Source organism: Gymnogyps californianus, chromosome 2, assembly GCF_018139145.2.
Source record: "Gymnogyps californianus isolate 813 chromosome 2, ASM1813914v2, whole genome shotgun sequence".
Taxonomy (NCBI): Eukaryota; Metazoa; Chordata; class Aves; order Accipitriformes; family Cathartidae; genus Gymnogyps; species Gymnogyps californianus.
In genome coordinates, this window is record NC_059472.1 from 25,842,450 (window position 1) to 25,858,839 (window position 16,390).

Below are 16,390 nucleotides of genomic sequence, written 5' to 3' on the forward strand. Positions count from 1 at the left end.
TCTACTTGATACTCCCTTCCCTGTTTGCTGGACTGCTGCGTCCTCCTTCCTTCTAATAGATTTGATTTTTTTTCTCATTACATTTGGGTGAAGAGCAAGACAGTTCCTGTGAGATGCTTTCCAAGTCAAGTATCTTGCTATAGATTTCCGTTTCCCTACTGTAATCCTGGAGTGTTCAAACACAGACTGAGAACTAACGTAGAACAGCAATTTTGATATCTTTGCTAGGCAGTCACTGGGCAAGTCTGTTCTGCTTTGTGACTTTCTCCCTGACAAAATAGGCAGAATAAAAATTGCTCACAATCATTCAGAAATGACAGCCTGCCTAAAACTCAATATGGTCACACTGCTCAGTAAGGACTCTTGTTCATGAGCTTACAGATTATGTATTGGTCTTACCTTGTTATCTTTCTTTACAAGACGTCATGCTCTTTTCTCACCTTAGACTGTAAACACTTTGGAGAAAAGGCAGTATTTGGAATGCCACTCACATGTAGTGGGAGTGGCACCAAACAAATAATTTGCATTGCCAGGTGGCCCAGGCAGCACAGAACAGCAATGCAAACATGCGTGTCATGAGGAATGTTACAAGGTCATCTTCTTTGGAGCATTAAGATTTACAGTACTCCCACACATCTCAATCAGGCACTTCAGTCTTACATGATGGAACAATCTATAAATCACTGATAATACACACACATTTATGGAATTGGATACTCACATTTTCATTCCTTTTTAGAAGATCATCATCATTATATAAAGGCAAGCTCGATACCATCCATCCGGTACAAAGCTTAATCACACCCATTAACTGTGGGCTGCCTGCAAACACAGCAGCCACAGGAGCCTGTCGTCTGCAAAAGCAACATCAACATACACATCTGAGTACAGGATGCATTTCTCAAAACAATGTTTTTAATTTTATACACTGTGTGAATCTTTTAAGGTGCTATGGTATGAACTGGGAGTACATGAAGATATCATTGGCGGTCTAATTACAATCGGTGTTAATGCTGCAGTGGCAGTAGCCTCCTTGCCAGGAAAAGCTCAGACCTGCAGTAGTATGGAGTTTGCAAGAAAGGCCTCCTGCTGGGGCAAGGGCTGATGGCCGTTCTCCTCCCCTCCTTGCAATCCATGGAGCACCTTTCAGAGTGGTCCTGGAATGGGTCAAACTATTGCTTTTCTGAACGGTTGCTGACTTGTGACAAAACAAGCTTGGGAGGGAAGGCAGGTAGAAGGAGAAACAACATGATATTATCTTGTAAGGGAAAGATTTGTGATTATTTTCATTTGATCTCTAGGGCCATGTATTTCACCATCTACGAGTAAATAGTGTCATGATACAGAATAATGTCTACAGTAATTATGTTTCTGGGTTTGATTTCATCTTTTGACTATTCGTATTCTTGCATTAGTGAACGAAAATAGTCATTGTCACACTTTATTACAGACTTTGGGCAACTTTTCCTGCAGAGAAAATTCAAAATAAATGCATATTATCAGAGAGAAAATTTTAAGAAAATATACTGTAATAATGACATTCATTTAAAATTCCAATATGGATATCTAAGTATATCCTTAAGAAAAAAAATCTTTCTTTTCATTAAAAATATGAACAGCTGCTACAAATAAGGGTAGTCAAATTGCTCTTAGCTGAGTGTATCTCTATGTAATTCACCATGATTAATTATGTACTTGGAGTGTAATATATGCAGACTAATGTAAAAGCCATTAGGTACTTGGCATTATTCCAGTTGCTGCCTTGAAGAGCTACAGCAGTGACAAACAACATACACTATTATTAACAGAAAGAAGAAATTGGTTGGAACACCATAATTACCAGCCTTGTCTTTTCTGAAGATGAACAGGTTGACATTAAAGACTACATAAATACAGAAAATAATATTCTAAAAAAATACAGTTAAAGGTAGCTAAGTTATCTGAACACAGGGGATCTAATTTTTAGAGAAGTGCAGTTCCTAATGACATAGTTCAAAGTAAGATTGAATGAGGCCAGAATCCAGTTCTGAAACTTCTGGTGAGAAGAAAAATATATCTGTGAAAATAACTTGACTCAGTATTAGCTATGTATATGGCTCAGTATGAACTGAGCTCAGTTCATATATAACATAGCTCAGGATTTGCTATGCCCTGCCTAGACAGACAGATAAGAACCCTTCCAGCCTTCTTGTCAAAGGGGAAGTTTGAATCATACATGTTACACTTCATGTATCTTGACTGAAGTCTCTAAATCCTTATATCCAGGCATTTCATTTTACTGGCTCATGCACATAGAAATTTCAGTGTTTTTGTCCCCCCATTGACATTACAATCAACATGAATCCTCTAATCTACTGAAAAGTCAGCGTGCGAAGAACCAAGTACTAAGACGTCCACCTTTATTTGGAAATTAGGTCTAGTAATGATATTCAGCATGATTTGCTTGCCTGTTTCAGGATCTTCTCCTCTTGTAATCAATGATAAATTCCTGTTTCTTCCCATGGGAATAATACCAAACTTAAAATACGTATTTCTCCTCCCATACATCATGGAATGACTTAGCAAGGGAAAACTCAGATTAATAGAGGTAGCTCCACAAAATGCTGAGATAGAAATACCCTGACATAAAGCAGTAAAATAGAAATGTAGGACTTCATACTTACTTTATCCATGTCATAAGTTCTACTGTATCAGGATCATAGAACTCTTGTAGTTCTGAAAGCTCTGTCATTATCCTAGGGAAAAACTGATGGAAACATATTTTTGGTTACTTACAGTTAAAAAAAAAAAAACCAAAAAACCAAACTACAGAGCATCTCATTATATTAAGGCCTTAAGTAACACAACAAAAATGGGTTTCATCTGAGTTTTCCCTCCTGATTGGTATTTTTGTTTGAAAATTTTGCAAAACAGTTTATACTTACCTGACAGCAGGACACCTTCTCCAAAATAAGTATGTTAAACACAAGTTCTCATCTCTATTTTATTAGAATACTTATAATAAAAAAAAAAAATAAATAAAAAAACCACAAAAAAACCTATGCGGCAACAACATTCATCAACTTTAACTGGCCTTAAATGCATCAAAACCCTAGTTCAGGTTTTCATATGCAAATGCATATACATAAGGGCACTGAACCAAGAAGTTGATAAATCTCTCATGGTAAACCTGCTTGAGCAGGAGGGGTTGGACTGTTGTGACTTGATGGAAAGGTGCTACGCAAGCAGGACAGGAGAGAATAAATTTCCTAGAAGAGCATTATGTGGGTAATCTGCCCTGGACTTTCCTCTGACTTTTACTTCAATCACTGCAGTGAAGGAAAGTACACTGTATTGTACGAAGTAGGACATCTCAGTTTATGTTCTTGAAAAACATTTTGGGAAAAGAACGGATTCTGGGAAGTCGGACAGAATGCCAACTCCTTCAGACCAGCCCAGATTGCAAGTCTGCACCATGGCTTCCCTACCCTGTGAGGTTTGAGGGGTGAAGGAACAACAGGTCCTTATCAAGGTGGGATATTTTGTCAGTCCTTGAGCCATTTTGAGTGTTTATCTGAAGAAGGCATGGCTAGAAGCTGGCCAACCTTCAGGGGCTGGAGCATGTTCATACTGTTGTAAATGCTAAGTGAAAACTACTGGATGCCAGCTCTTTTTGAAAAGGATAAAGTTTACAGGTTATGCCAGCCTAAAGGGACAACTTACTTTGGGACAGCCATAGTGGACAGACAGTTGGAAGTGGGAGCCTGCTTTTAACTGAGGAGTTTCCACCCCCATTACCTGGACAATTCAGCTGTCAAGTGATAGCAGTCTACAACCAGACATGTTAGGGTAGCACAAGAACAACTGCCATATGTTTGTATCAGGGCTGAAAGGTGTAGCTGTGCTGTTACATGTATACCTGAACTGTCCCCAGAACAACAGACGGACAGAAAGAGGAACCGCTACTGCCACCCCAAGGAGAACCAGCTTCACTTATCAGTCAGAGCCCTTAGAAAAATCTAGTTAGATAAGAGACTATGCCAGACTGAGTCAGAAGGCAGTCAAGCAGAAAGATGCTGAGCTGTACACTCAGCCATTTATAGCCACGGTAACAGATTAAGAGCCTCAAGGCATTTGCACTGTCCCGTTACTATTAATCAAAGTTTCGAAGCTCAGGGATGAGTTATGAACCTGGAAAGCAAACTGTTCACCACCACTTAAAAGCAAAAGCTGGATCTGCAATGGATGAAGCCCTCTAGAGTCCAACCCCCCACACTGCTTTTATTAAAAAATAATCTGAAAAAGAATTATGTGGTCAACTAAACTAGTTTCCTCTATTGTAATAGATTTCATAACTCTTTTGAGCAACTGTAGCTTTTTTTCAGGAGAATATCTATTGCTCTGGCAGAAATGTGTAAAGAGTCATTACATTGCAACCAAAATTTCTATAAGATAGATGTTACAAAATCTGTTAAAGTACTGTAGGTCAAGACTGGCTTTTATATTTGAATTCTTATAAAACTATTCAAACTAACTATTTTGAAGCTATGTCAGTATAGCAGAGGGTTATACTTTATGCGATATTTCCCATATTTTTTGCACTTACCAAAGTTTAAAAAATAATTTCCAAATATTCTTCCCCCCAGTCTGTCTGTGACTTGCAATAAAGAACTAAGTATTTCTTTTAAACATGGAAACATCTGTAGCTTTTCTTCCCTGTATTGTAGTATATACATACCTCTACACAGTGCTCTGCACAAAGGATTTAACTCCATTATAATTTGATGGGAGCTTTTCAAACAGATTATTTGCATATGGCCTCCCATAATTTTACTTCCATCTAACCTCATTCCCTCTCACTAAAACCAAGATTGAGGCAACACAGTTTTCAATATCCCAAGTTTTTATTTGGCAGTATTTTCTTTGTTGAGTCAGTTTATATAGCCAAAGCATAATAACTGAATATAATGTCTTCATTTAAATTTAAATGCTTCTTAATTACAATAAGCGATCGTTAACAAATTAAATTGTCAAATACCTCATACTGAAAAATGTAAACAGTTTTGCTTAAAAAAACCCAAAACAAAACGTATTTTCAGTGGATGACAGCTTTTATTTCATCATATATATTTCATTTCACCAAGTATATTTCATTATATTTGCTCATCATTTTGACTCATATTGTGCCTACATACAAAACAAAAACCACAAAGGTACTTTTCTTACCTCTTTCCACAAGCTGAATCCAATTATTGTGGGAACTGCCATACTCAGAATAAGAGCCTAGAAAATACATGTTAGAAGAAATGGATTATGCACCATTCTCTGTTCTCCAGCCTTGATTCTGCTCATATAGTAGGCTACATTTATGCCTGAAACCTTAGAGTGACAGTAGGTGAAACTTCTACCAGACAAAAAACACTCCTTTGCAAACAAGAATTTGCCTCATTTAGCATGGAAGAACTTATTTGACCCATGATAACTTTACCATCAACATTAGCAACGGTTAATTACTACTCAAATAACAATGATGCAATGTGCACGATGTAGGGAGCAGAAGAAAAGTAAACACCTCACATACAAATGCAATGAGATGATCTGAGAAAGGAAAAAAAGTATGAAACAAGCATTTCAAACCTCTGATCTTGTTGATGCTTTTGTTCAGATTAACAATATTGATATGCAAAACCCAGAAATCCATTCTTCAGCACATCATCATTCTAGCTGATACAATTTTTGCTTTGCAAAAAGGAGAAAATAGCTCACATGGTACAGGAAACATTTGGTAAGGAACGTACACAAGGCATTCTCTCGATAATAAGCTATTAACACATCTACTGTGTTAATAGTAAAAGAGCAGGTCTATATAGCAGAAAGCAGGAGGTATATAAAAGAATGTGTTTACCATGTACATGAAAATATTGTTACTCCTTGATTAGAAGAACACTGTCAATGTTTCTGATGTAACAGTGTATGGCATTTTCACAAGTGACAAGGTGATTCTCTGTTTAAGTATAAAACATTTATTCCTATAAGCCTCTCAAAATTAAGGTAAGTAATATCCTATCCTTATTTTATTAATAAAACAAATGCACAAAGCTGCTAAAAATTGGACAAAGCAACTTTCAGCATATTAAGAATAAAGCTAGGGTTGGAAATGGGGGACTTGTTTGCACTGTAGCACAAGCTCATCTTCAATTGCAACACTTCTCTATAATGGCCACACGTGAATGAATCTTATGCAAAGTAATTCCACTTACCATTTCTTATGAAGCAGCTTTACTCTCAGCAATTAAATACACCTAACTACCACATTTTTAGCCTCATTTCCTAGTGAAACAAGGCTTATATTGATGCTTGCCTGCATGCCTGTACTTTTTCTCCTGCACTCCTCCTAAAAAGCACATTACCTTCTTGGCCAATCTCAACTAGATATGACAGAGAGCTTGAGATCTCAAAGATTTGTTAAAGGAAATTAAACAGATGAGTGAAAGAGAGAGAGATGAAGATAGCTCTGCTTCTTATGAGGAGAGGCTGTATTGTGAACACACCTTTATCACCAGGTACCAGAGAACATGTGAAAGCGTGATATTAAGAACAAAAGACACAGAAAAAGCAGACTATATGAGTTCCACTGCTCACAGAACTACATGTTCTTTTAATGGGTTCTTCTATAGGTCTTAGGTAATTGTTGTTTGAAAAGTTATATGCTTGCTAGCTGTAATTCATTGTAATACATTGGCAATACAACTCACCAGCAATATCGGGTGCACAGCTTTCAGTCGAAGCCACTTGAAAAGCGTCATCCAAAGTTCGGGAGAGCATACACCAAATGCAGCAAGCATGCAAACATAAGGCGTCCATAGATATTTCATTCTGAAAAACATTGCAATAACTTAGTTGGGACTCTGCGCATGCCTCTGTATTCAAGCTATTTATAAAAACATTCAGATTTTTTTCATGTCAAACACAGTCTGGATGTTCAAGCAATCTGAGATCAAATTTGATGGCACTGAAGCATAAATCAAGGAAATCTCTAGCAGAAGAGCAGGCACCCGATTATCTGCTGCAAGATGTAGGAGCAAGATCCAAGGTAAAAGACGGCAAAATCCTTCACAGAGTTCAGGGGAGAATGAAAGAAAAACAAAGAGACTAATAAAGTCACTTGGCTGTTGCGGTTTTCCAGCCAAGCAAGGATAAAAAGCAGCTATTCAGCAAAGGTGTACAGACACTGTACTATAAGGGAGTTCCTGAAGAAAGGAAAGGAAAATATTTAATAAACAATTTATGAGTTGCTTGTATTGTCTGCCTCTTAAGGATACACTACTCAAGTTAAAACAACTACATGGTAACACAACAGTCTGCTCACTTTAAGAATTTGTGAATATGCAGATTTTAGGACGATAAGCGTAATACAAACACAAGCCTGCCACCTTCAAGCTGATTTAGCTGAGAGCCAAGATTAGAACTATAACGTCTTCCAAACATTAGCTTCCGCAGCTTTAAGGACTAACACAATACCTTTGAAAATAGTTTTGCTACTGCTTCAACATGGCAAGCAAAGGTATACTTCATGCTAGCCTAGACACGAGAAGATGGATAAGAAATCTTCCACGTCCCAATGTTCCAGAACATACACTGTTCACCAAAACACTACACAAGATCTTGCTAGAATACAATGTTAAAAGAATTACAGCACAGTTCTACACTTAAATACCATACAGAAAGTGATTAAAATTTGCTTCAATTAATGTCTCGGATTTTGGCTGCATTAAAGCTTGGAAAACACCTTAAAGAGACCAAGCACAACTCATCATATACCTGTATCCAATTCATAGTCAAAATGATCTTTGCTCTCTCCCCTACTAACTAGTACCGCTATATACCAAATACATTTCTGAAAAGGGGTGAATTTCAAAGGGGTGAATGGTGTATCACGTCCAGTTAGGAACTCTCTGTTGCTTTCAAAAGAGATATATCAAAATCAGACTTACCCTTCCAAACACATCGCTAGACAACCAAGTAAAATTGTGTGAATTACATGATAAACTATTTCTGGCCTCTCTCCAATTCGACCATCCTCAAGTTTAATTGTCTCTTTCAGTGGTTCACCACTGCAGTTGGAGAAAATGAGACATCACTTAATTCAGACATTATCTCAGGCAAAGGTGCCAATAAAAATACTCTTATGACCGTTAAGTCACCAGTACACTGAGATCATTCTGTGTCATACCATACAATATTATTGCACTGCTTATTTGGTTTTTGTACTTCATCAATGATCTATCAGTACCCACTGTCCCTTGTTTTAGACTGTAACCTCTCTGGAGAAATGGCTGTGAATTAATACAATGGGATCACTGCCTATGACCGTAAATCCTATTTTAAGGTAATTCAGCACCAAGAGACAGTCTAATTTAAGAGCATGCACACTCCGCAAACATTTAGATGAAGCATGCTGTACATGCATTTGTCCTGGTTTCGGCTAGGACAGAGTTAATTTTCTTTCTAGTAGCTGGTATAGTGCTGTGTTTTGGATTTAGTAGGAAAATAATGTTGATAACACACTGATGGTTTTAGTTGTTGCTAAGTAGTGTTTATACTAAGTCAAGGATTTTTCAGCTTCTCATGCCCAGCCAGCAAGAAGGCTGGAGGGGCACAAGAAGCTGGGAGGGGACACCATCAGGACAGCTGACCCAAACTGGCCAAAGAGCTATTCCATACCATATGACATCATGCCCAGTATATAAACTGGGGGGAGTTAACTGGGAGGGGGGATCGCGGCTCGGGAACTAACTGGGCATCGGTCAACGAGTGGTGAGCAATTGCATTGTGCACCACTTGCTTTGTATAGTTTAATTCTTTTAGTATTGCTATTGTCATATTATTATTATCATTATCATTGTTTTTCATTCCTTTCTGTCCTATTAAACTGTCTTTATCTCAACTCACGAGTTTTTTTTTCCTGATTCTCTCCCCCATCCCAGGGGTGGGGGGGCAGTGAGCGAGTGGCTGCGTGGTGCTTAGCTGCCGGCTGGGGTTAAACCACGACAGCATTCTAACTAAGTTTCTTCATATCATTAGCTTGGTGAAGAATTATGGAATCTGTAGGATGATAATTGTGTATGGAAAGTGTATACCATTTTATGACAAAGTAAGATAACAAAAACAGTTTTTAGTCACATTATTATAAATTCTAGTAATATATTATAAATAAAAATCATAATCAAAACCTTACAACAAATGTTTTTCTACACATGAGATAGCAAGGCACACAACAGATAACATTTTATTCTACCATGATGTGACTTCAGGTTACAATTTTATAATAAGCTTCCTCATGACAAATGGAAAAATATTTGAGATTATTAACTGCTTCAAAATTAAAAAAAAAAAAAAAAAAATTAAGGGGGGAGAAGGTTTACTTTAAGCTTTTCCTTAAAAAGCTGTTGGCCATACTGGAGTCACTGCTCATTACAAAGTAGTAAATTACTATTTCAACCACTAGCAAAAAATCAGAAGTTTGTTTAATTGTTTTGAATATACTATCACACATCCTACCTGACAAACATTTTCATTTATAGCAGTATAATCTTTATCTATTAGAAGTCTTGGTCCTTGAAAAAATCTATTGATTTTTGCTGCAGACAAGTGAGAAATTTGCCCTAATACCTGAGCAGTTACACCATTCATCTTCTACCAGGAAGAGATAATTTCCTAGCCATTGAGTTTCCAAGACAAGTTACGCTAGGATCTACAGTGTTGCTATTCTTAGTCTGTAAACAGACAGCTCCACTACCCCTTCTCTCAAGGGAACTGTGAATCACTGTGAAACTAAAAATAATTGAGTCAGTTTTACTTCGGCTCTGTTCTGAGCAGCAAAGGCTGACGGACCTTATCACAGTAAACAAGACTTAAAAAAAACCCCAAAACAGTGAAGCATTAGAAATCTGAAATCCTCTCAACTCCACCCATCTCATCCTTCACAGTATGTAAACTCGAAAAACAAAAACCAAACTCAAAACAGAGAAACAAATTCTCTAGCAACAATCAGGTAACTTTGCTGCTGGAAGGGGAAAACAGACAAAACATCTTTCTCCCTTGCAACAGGAAGAGACATAAACATATCACAAAACATTAGCCAGAGCTCTGCAGGAATTGCACCTATGGGGAAAGAAACTAATGACAACTCCCTGTCCTGACTGGAGGGATGCTCAAGAAGCTCCTCACTAAAGGACTTCCTTTAGGAGCCTCTGGTGTGCCTTTCCACTGGTGCTCACACCCTGGCAAGCTCAATGGTGCAACAAACTTTGGAGCCACAAACATGATGACCATTCACTTAGACATTCATGAACTTCTTATTTTTAACTCTTATTTTTCAGTATAAATAAGTTACTTACCAAATTCTCCTAAAAATGACCTGAGTTACAGAAAAAAGGCAGATAATTAATACTAAAATATAGAAAGGCAACAGTGATGACTGTGTTAGTCGCAAAAAAAACTCTTGGGAGGGTGCCTGAAGAGATTCTTGACAAAGGAGCCAGTTCATTGTAAAATTCCTAGTAAGGCAAAAACATCTCATTAAAAACAATAACAATACCCCACAGATTAGGAAAAGAACCCAGAACACAACCAATCACAGTTTAACCTATTCATGTCATAGGAAACTATTTGAAATACATCTTTGAAAAGTTATCTTTTTATCATCTGAAACCACTTTGCAAGTACTCTTTAGAGTAACTGTCAAAAGCTTATCTTCCAAAAAAGAATCTGTGATCTGAAGAGACCAGGCTACAACTCTCTTATATTACAAAACCCCAGCCTCCCATATAACTCCATTATGGGGACCACAAAGCACTTCATTGTCACAGTGGATTAAGATTTTAGAGATATTGATGCAAGAAGGTATGCTTGTCCTCATTCCAAACAGGGAGATGAAGAAGGGGAAGTGGTCATCTGAGATCACAAACAAGCCCGAGGCACTGCCAAGAATAGAATCCTTAATGCTGAAATTATAGTTCTGTAGCCGAACCCACTCGATCATTCTTCTTTCTCAATTAATGAGCAGAAAGATTATATACTCTGCCAAGAAGCACTATCAATGTGTATTCTCAACTGGAATTGGTGCAGCATGTGATGCTGTGAGTGCATTCTTGTCTTATTTTGTTTCACTTTCCTCCCTCTTTTCTTTTTCTTTTCCCCAAGGGAAGACTAGAGAACTGAACCACTTTCAATTAGACAGAATCAGTTTAAAGATTAACAGCTGGGCATGTCCAAACTGGCCTTAACAGACAGATCTTGAAGCTCTTGTGCTGCAAACTGTAATTCCAACCCACTGTTACACAGTTTTCTAGGCGTAGTTGCACCCAGTTTGCCTCAATCACTGGCTTCATTGCAGAGTTTGACAGCCTGGAAAGTAACATGTAGTAAGTCCCCGGGGGGGGGGGGAAATAAAATCCATAATACCTGGTAGCTGAATAAACTGAAATCCTGACCAGAAGCAGTCCTTTCTTTTCTTGCAAAACACTTAAGAATGTGCATGTGTGTGTGTTAAACAATGCATCTTAGTCAATGTCATTACATCTTGCCTTCCAAAAATTCCCCAACAACTTCAATTGTGTGTGATGTCATTTTCCACTTCTTCCCCTGAAAGGCTGTGAAGTAGTTTTGTAAGAGAGATGCAGTTCCCAGGAGAGAGTCCCAATTCCCGCACAGAATTGCAAGTCTTGGCTTGGGTCCAGGAGGTGTCTCAGTCCTTACCAATACTCCATTTGAAGTTTTCCAGAAAATCTGTAGCCATGATGTCGTCTTCTTGTAGACCAACATTCAACTCTTACAGATGCAAACAGTTTTTCTTAGAATCATAACAATTCCCTTTGACTTTTAAGTCGTCCCTTGTCCTAATTTCTTCCAAAACATACAGGGTTTTTTTTGGGGGGTGTTATTCTAACAAAACTAAAAATAAAACCCCACTACCCAAGCCTGTTGTGAGATAGTATCGATAGTTCATGACTCTTTTCAGAGCCCTTCCTTTTCCAGGCTATAAAAAGTTAGTACCACCACCTTTACTCTATTATCTTTTCTTTCAAGTCTTATTAGAAACACTAGACAGGGTACAGAAAGATTTTGCTCTTCAACATCAAAAGAAAACAAAAATCTATGAAATGCTTTCACCCAAGGGCATGAAAAATATTGAGGTGCCTCAGAAACCTCAAAATCCTAAGTAAATTCTGTATATGCTTTTTTTTTAATTCAATCTTAAAACCAGGCAACAAATAGAAACTGTTTCCCTAACTCCTCTATAAAATTTTCACAAGCCACTGAAATTTTACACTCCTCAGCGCAGTTTCAGAAGTTCAGATATTTTAGAAGGTGTAAAGAGTTTAAAAACTTACTTAGTTGTGTTTAAGCCAAGTTTTACTTCAATGAACTTCAGCAAATGCTCATTTTCTTTATGAGGAACAAACATCTGAAAATTAATTTAGCAGAGAACAATCTTATCAAGTGCTGGAAGCAGCTTTCATGTAGTCACTTCATTCAGATTACAAAATGGCAGGGAACAATCAACTATTCAAGATTTAATTAAAACTAACAAATTGGACTAAGTGTGCCAATTAAGGTACCGGTATAGTATTGTAAATCTTCACTTAAATAAATCTATCTTTAGGGTTTCCTTGAGAATATCATTCCCTTCATTTCATTAATGTACCCCAACAGGAGTGCCAGTGAAAAGCTGTCAATAAGTTGTCAAAAGACTACTGAGTGGTGTAAAAAGTATCATGAAAAACGGACATAGACTTACCCCCAAGCAAGCCAAAGAACATTGCGTTTGGCTCCACTAAACAATAGGACTGCAGCCTAGCAAAATTTATGAGTATTGGTAATCTTCACATAAATTGTTTGAGCAGCCGAAAGTTCTGTGTACTGTCTACGTAATTTAACTCATATTTTTCAAGGTTAGGTTTTATTTTCCTGGAGATACAGCAAGGCTAGCCAGTCTGAATGGCACAAGAAAACAATCACTGAGCACTCTCTCAAACTTTTTAGGATTCACTACCGTCTTTATTTTTAAGTCGACACTGTTAATTAAAACAACCAGGGTGAGTCTGAGACATAGAGGAAAAGCACCATAAACTATGTAGAAGACTAGACCCAGCAAGAGGGAGTTGCTGATCAAAATACAGGCTAAAATCCCATTGTGTAATCTCAACTCCTAGCTGACTCCTACACTAAGTGAAGGTCTCTCTTCCCATGTTTTAGTTGAAATTTAACTGAAAATTAACATCTACCCTGAGACTACTCATACCTGTTCCTGGCTACTAGGTCTTCTCCATGCAAAAGAATATTGTTTTAATATTCAGACCAGTTTGTAGAGGCCATTCAAGTTATAACAAAAACCACATATATGAAATAGCTAAAGTGTGATTTAAAGAGTATTTCTATACTATGCTTTAACCTCAACCCAAAAGACCAAAACCCCAACAAAAAACAGCTGCTTGAGTTGTTAAAGACTTCTTATATAGATACAAAATGACTCAATTTTTAGTACTCCAATTTGCTATGAATTAAGCTATGAACTCTCAGATTAATAAGATAAGCAACACTTCAAAAGATTTTTCCAAGATACATCTGCAACTTTCCATTTAGATTTTGACAATTAAAATCACTTTTTACAGAGGAATCTTACCTTTAGTAAGAAGTTTAGTGTCACTGTTATTGTAAGTACCAAATAAATGTACATTATTTTCAGCAATCTTGACATAAATGTACCTTTTTTCACATTCATCTGCAAAAATATTTTAAGAATACTGTATCATTTGGAGTTCAGTTTAAATAATAAAAACTACACTCAGAGTTAGAGGAGAGTTTAGTTACCTGAAGGCATTTAGAGAGCATTAAAGCTGCTACAAGACTCAGTAATGGTGACACTAGTAAGGCTGAATTTTCAAACTGCAAAAGGTAACCCAAGAAGAGAGAAAACAAGTAGATTTTGTATACTTCATGGACCTGTTGAAGAAACAAAACAAAACAAAACACAATAGAATAAAATTACAGTGGACATATGTCTTGCTTTTTAGAGCAGTAGATAGCTCACTCCATTCCTCTGTTAATCAGGGGATTAATGGATCTCTATCCTCCAACTTGTGAATCTAGCAGGGTACCGTTTGGCTCTGGAAAGTATTTCACATCAAAACGATCCTGGTCAGCCTTAGTAACCAGTGCACAATTACTTCACAAGAATTCTGTAAAAATGCCAAAAGTAGTAGTATTTTACAAGGTCTCCCCATTCTGTAACACCTCACTGTGATGCAGCATGAAGCAGTAACCACAATGCAACAGTAAGAACACACAATTTGTGTGAAAGAGCTGACTACTGTAAACATGCTCTTTCCTTTCCCCTCACAATAACTTGTTCATTTAACCTACCTCAGGAATACACAGACTGTTACTGATACTTTGTTATTTACTAATTGATAAGCAGATCTTATAAACTCCTATACTTGATTCTTTAGACTTTTATCAAAACACCCATCTTCTCCCTTGTATTTTAAGGGCCCTGAACTAAAATAGATCAAACATTTCCCACTGCTGAGGAACAGAAAAAAAAGCAATTGAAAGAAGAGGTGATGAATTAGAATTGCTTGCAGTTTGAAACAGAAGTTACATCTAATAAAACTAGAAGGCACACATGCACAAAGTAGCATATATACCATTGCAACAGGAAAAGTAAAAATGCCTTATTGTTGCAACATTTCTAAGAACTATTTTGCAGAATAAATTCAAATACTTTTTTGCATTGAGAAATCAATTGGCCTTCAGCATCTGTCTAGCCTATTTATTGGCTAAATCAGTACAGGGTGGGCCATTCAGGGTGAAAATGAGCCCTTTAACTGCACAGAGCCGACAGAGCAGTTTTTTGGTCAGCCCCACCCTACTGCGAACAGGGGAAAGAGAAGAGGAGGCACCTAGGCCAAAAAGGATGCATGACTGAGTATCATTCATCACTCAGCTCTCCAAGGATGTTTCAGGTCTCACAAGCTTTGTTTAGCTTCTGACCCTTTTTCAGGAAAGCTGTCCCAAACACAAAGTGTCTGAAAGAGAGTGAGTTTAAAGCCATTTAATTCTTCTGATGGACATGACATGCACTTCAGCTGGACCCAGGCTGCAAGACACTCAAGTCATCACTCAGTCTGTGCCCTTTAGACCTCCTGAGCAATATTTATGGCAGGCACCTCTGAGGCTGTATTTAAGTTCCCAACTATCAGTAGGTTGAAGAATTCTAATACCTTCTCTGTCTGTGCCAGGGCAAAGCTGTCCAGCAGAAAAAGAGAAACAGCCTGGACAAACAGGAGATAATGACTGTATTCCCACATCATCATGAAGGTGTATGTTGAAGCGCTCACCAAAAGGTAACAAAACTTCTAGAGAAAAAAAGGAAAACAAACAAAAAAAACCATTAGTCACCATTAGTGACGCATCTCTGTCACTAAGTAACTGAGAGGTCATTAAAACAGAAACTATGGAAATTAATTATTAATTCAGGAAATAATTAAAATACTGACTTCAGACATATTTAACATGTTCTCAGATGGAAGAAAGTAATTACTGAAAAATTCAAAAACGTTTAAAACCAATCAGAAGAAACATCTTTGACAGAGAGACAGTGAAAGGAAGTTGCCACCATCTTCTCCAAGCAACAGGAAGAGCAACAAAATAGTTTACATAGTGAGAAAAATTCTGCATCAGTTTTTTTTTAAAAAGACGGCACACAGCTCATTACCACACTGTTCTCTCTGAACCCTCACGGGGGCATAACAGGGCAGGGCACGAGTCGCTTAGCAAAAACTGCACATGCCTAGGTGAAATCCAAGTGGCTGTTTTGAAAAGAACAAACAAAACATCTATTGTTTTCTGCCTAGTAGGGCAGTAGTGAGAGAGGTAACTACTCTAGAGCACAGTTCTACCAGCAACTCTTTATTAAGAAATTAATTTTCTTTACCTCAGCAGAACAATTTAGGGTTTTTTTTAAATAGCCTGTGAGAGCTGCTACTTGACATGCAAAATATGGCAAAGCCCAATTTTCCCTTGATGGTATGGAGTAATCAATTCTTGTTGTATCTGTCCTAGAATAAAGTACAGACAAACAAAATTATTAAAAGATTTATGGAACAAAAATATCAAGGAAAGCCTAAATGTCACTTCTAGTTATCAGTGTGGCCTTGCAAGCAAACTATTCCTGTATTAGGTGTAAAGTAATACTGACACAATTTCGCTGCTGATACAGGTCACAAATTTAATATCAGCATGAAAGGTCCAATCTTTACTCATTTATTCAGCAGGTCTCCTTATTAGGTGGCGTTTATAGGACTGAAGCCAAAAAGCATCTGCCTCCAGCCTTTTCTGACCCTCC

At 37.4% G+C, this 16,390-nt stretch overlaps 1 protein-coding gene across 1 annotated transcript in view; it reads right to left on the minus strand.

Moving 5' to 3' along the window:
• DPY19L4 (dpy-19 like 4) overlaps positions 1-16,390 on the minus strand; it is a 30,428-nt gene that overhangs the window by 4,066 nt on the left and 9,972 nt on the right. The window contains exons 7-17 of the mRNA XM_050891893.1: positions 15,980-16,103; positions 15,267-15,401; positions 13,855-13,986; positions 13,667-13,765; positions 12,375-12,448; positions 10,380-10,538; positions 7,974-8,093; positions 6,735-6,855; positions 5,206-5,262; positions 2,664-2,746; positions 722-854 (exon numbers count right to left, since the gene is read on the minus strand). Coding sequence (XP_050747850.1) covers positions 722-854; positions 2,664-2,746; positions 5,206-5,262; positions 6,735-6,855; positions 7,974-8,093; positions 10,380-10,538; positions 12,375-12,448; positions 13,667-13,765; positions 13,855-13,986; positions 15,267-15,401; positions 15,980-16,103 — 1,237 coding nt within the window. The remainder of the gene's footprint in view (positions 1-721; positions 855-2,663; positions 2,747-5,205; positions 5,263-6,734; positions 6,856-7,973; positions 8,094-10,379; positions 10,539-12,374; positions 12,449-13,666; positions 13,766-13,854; positions 13,987-15,266; positions 15,402-15,979; positions 16,104-16,390) is intronic.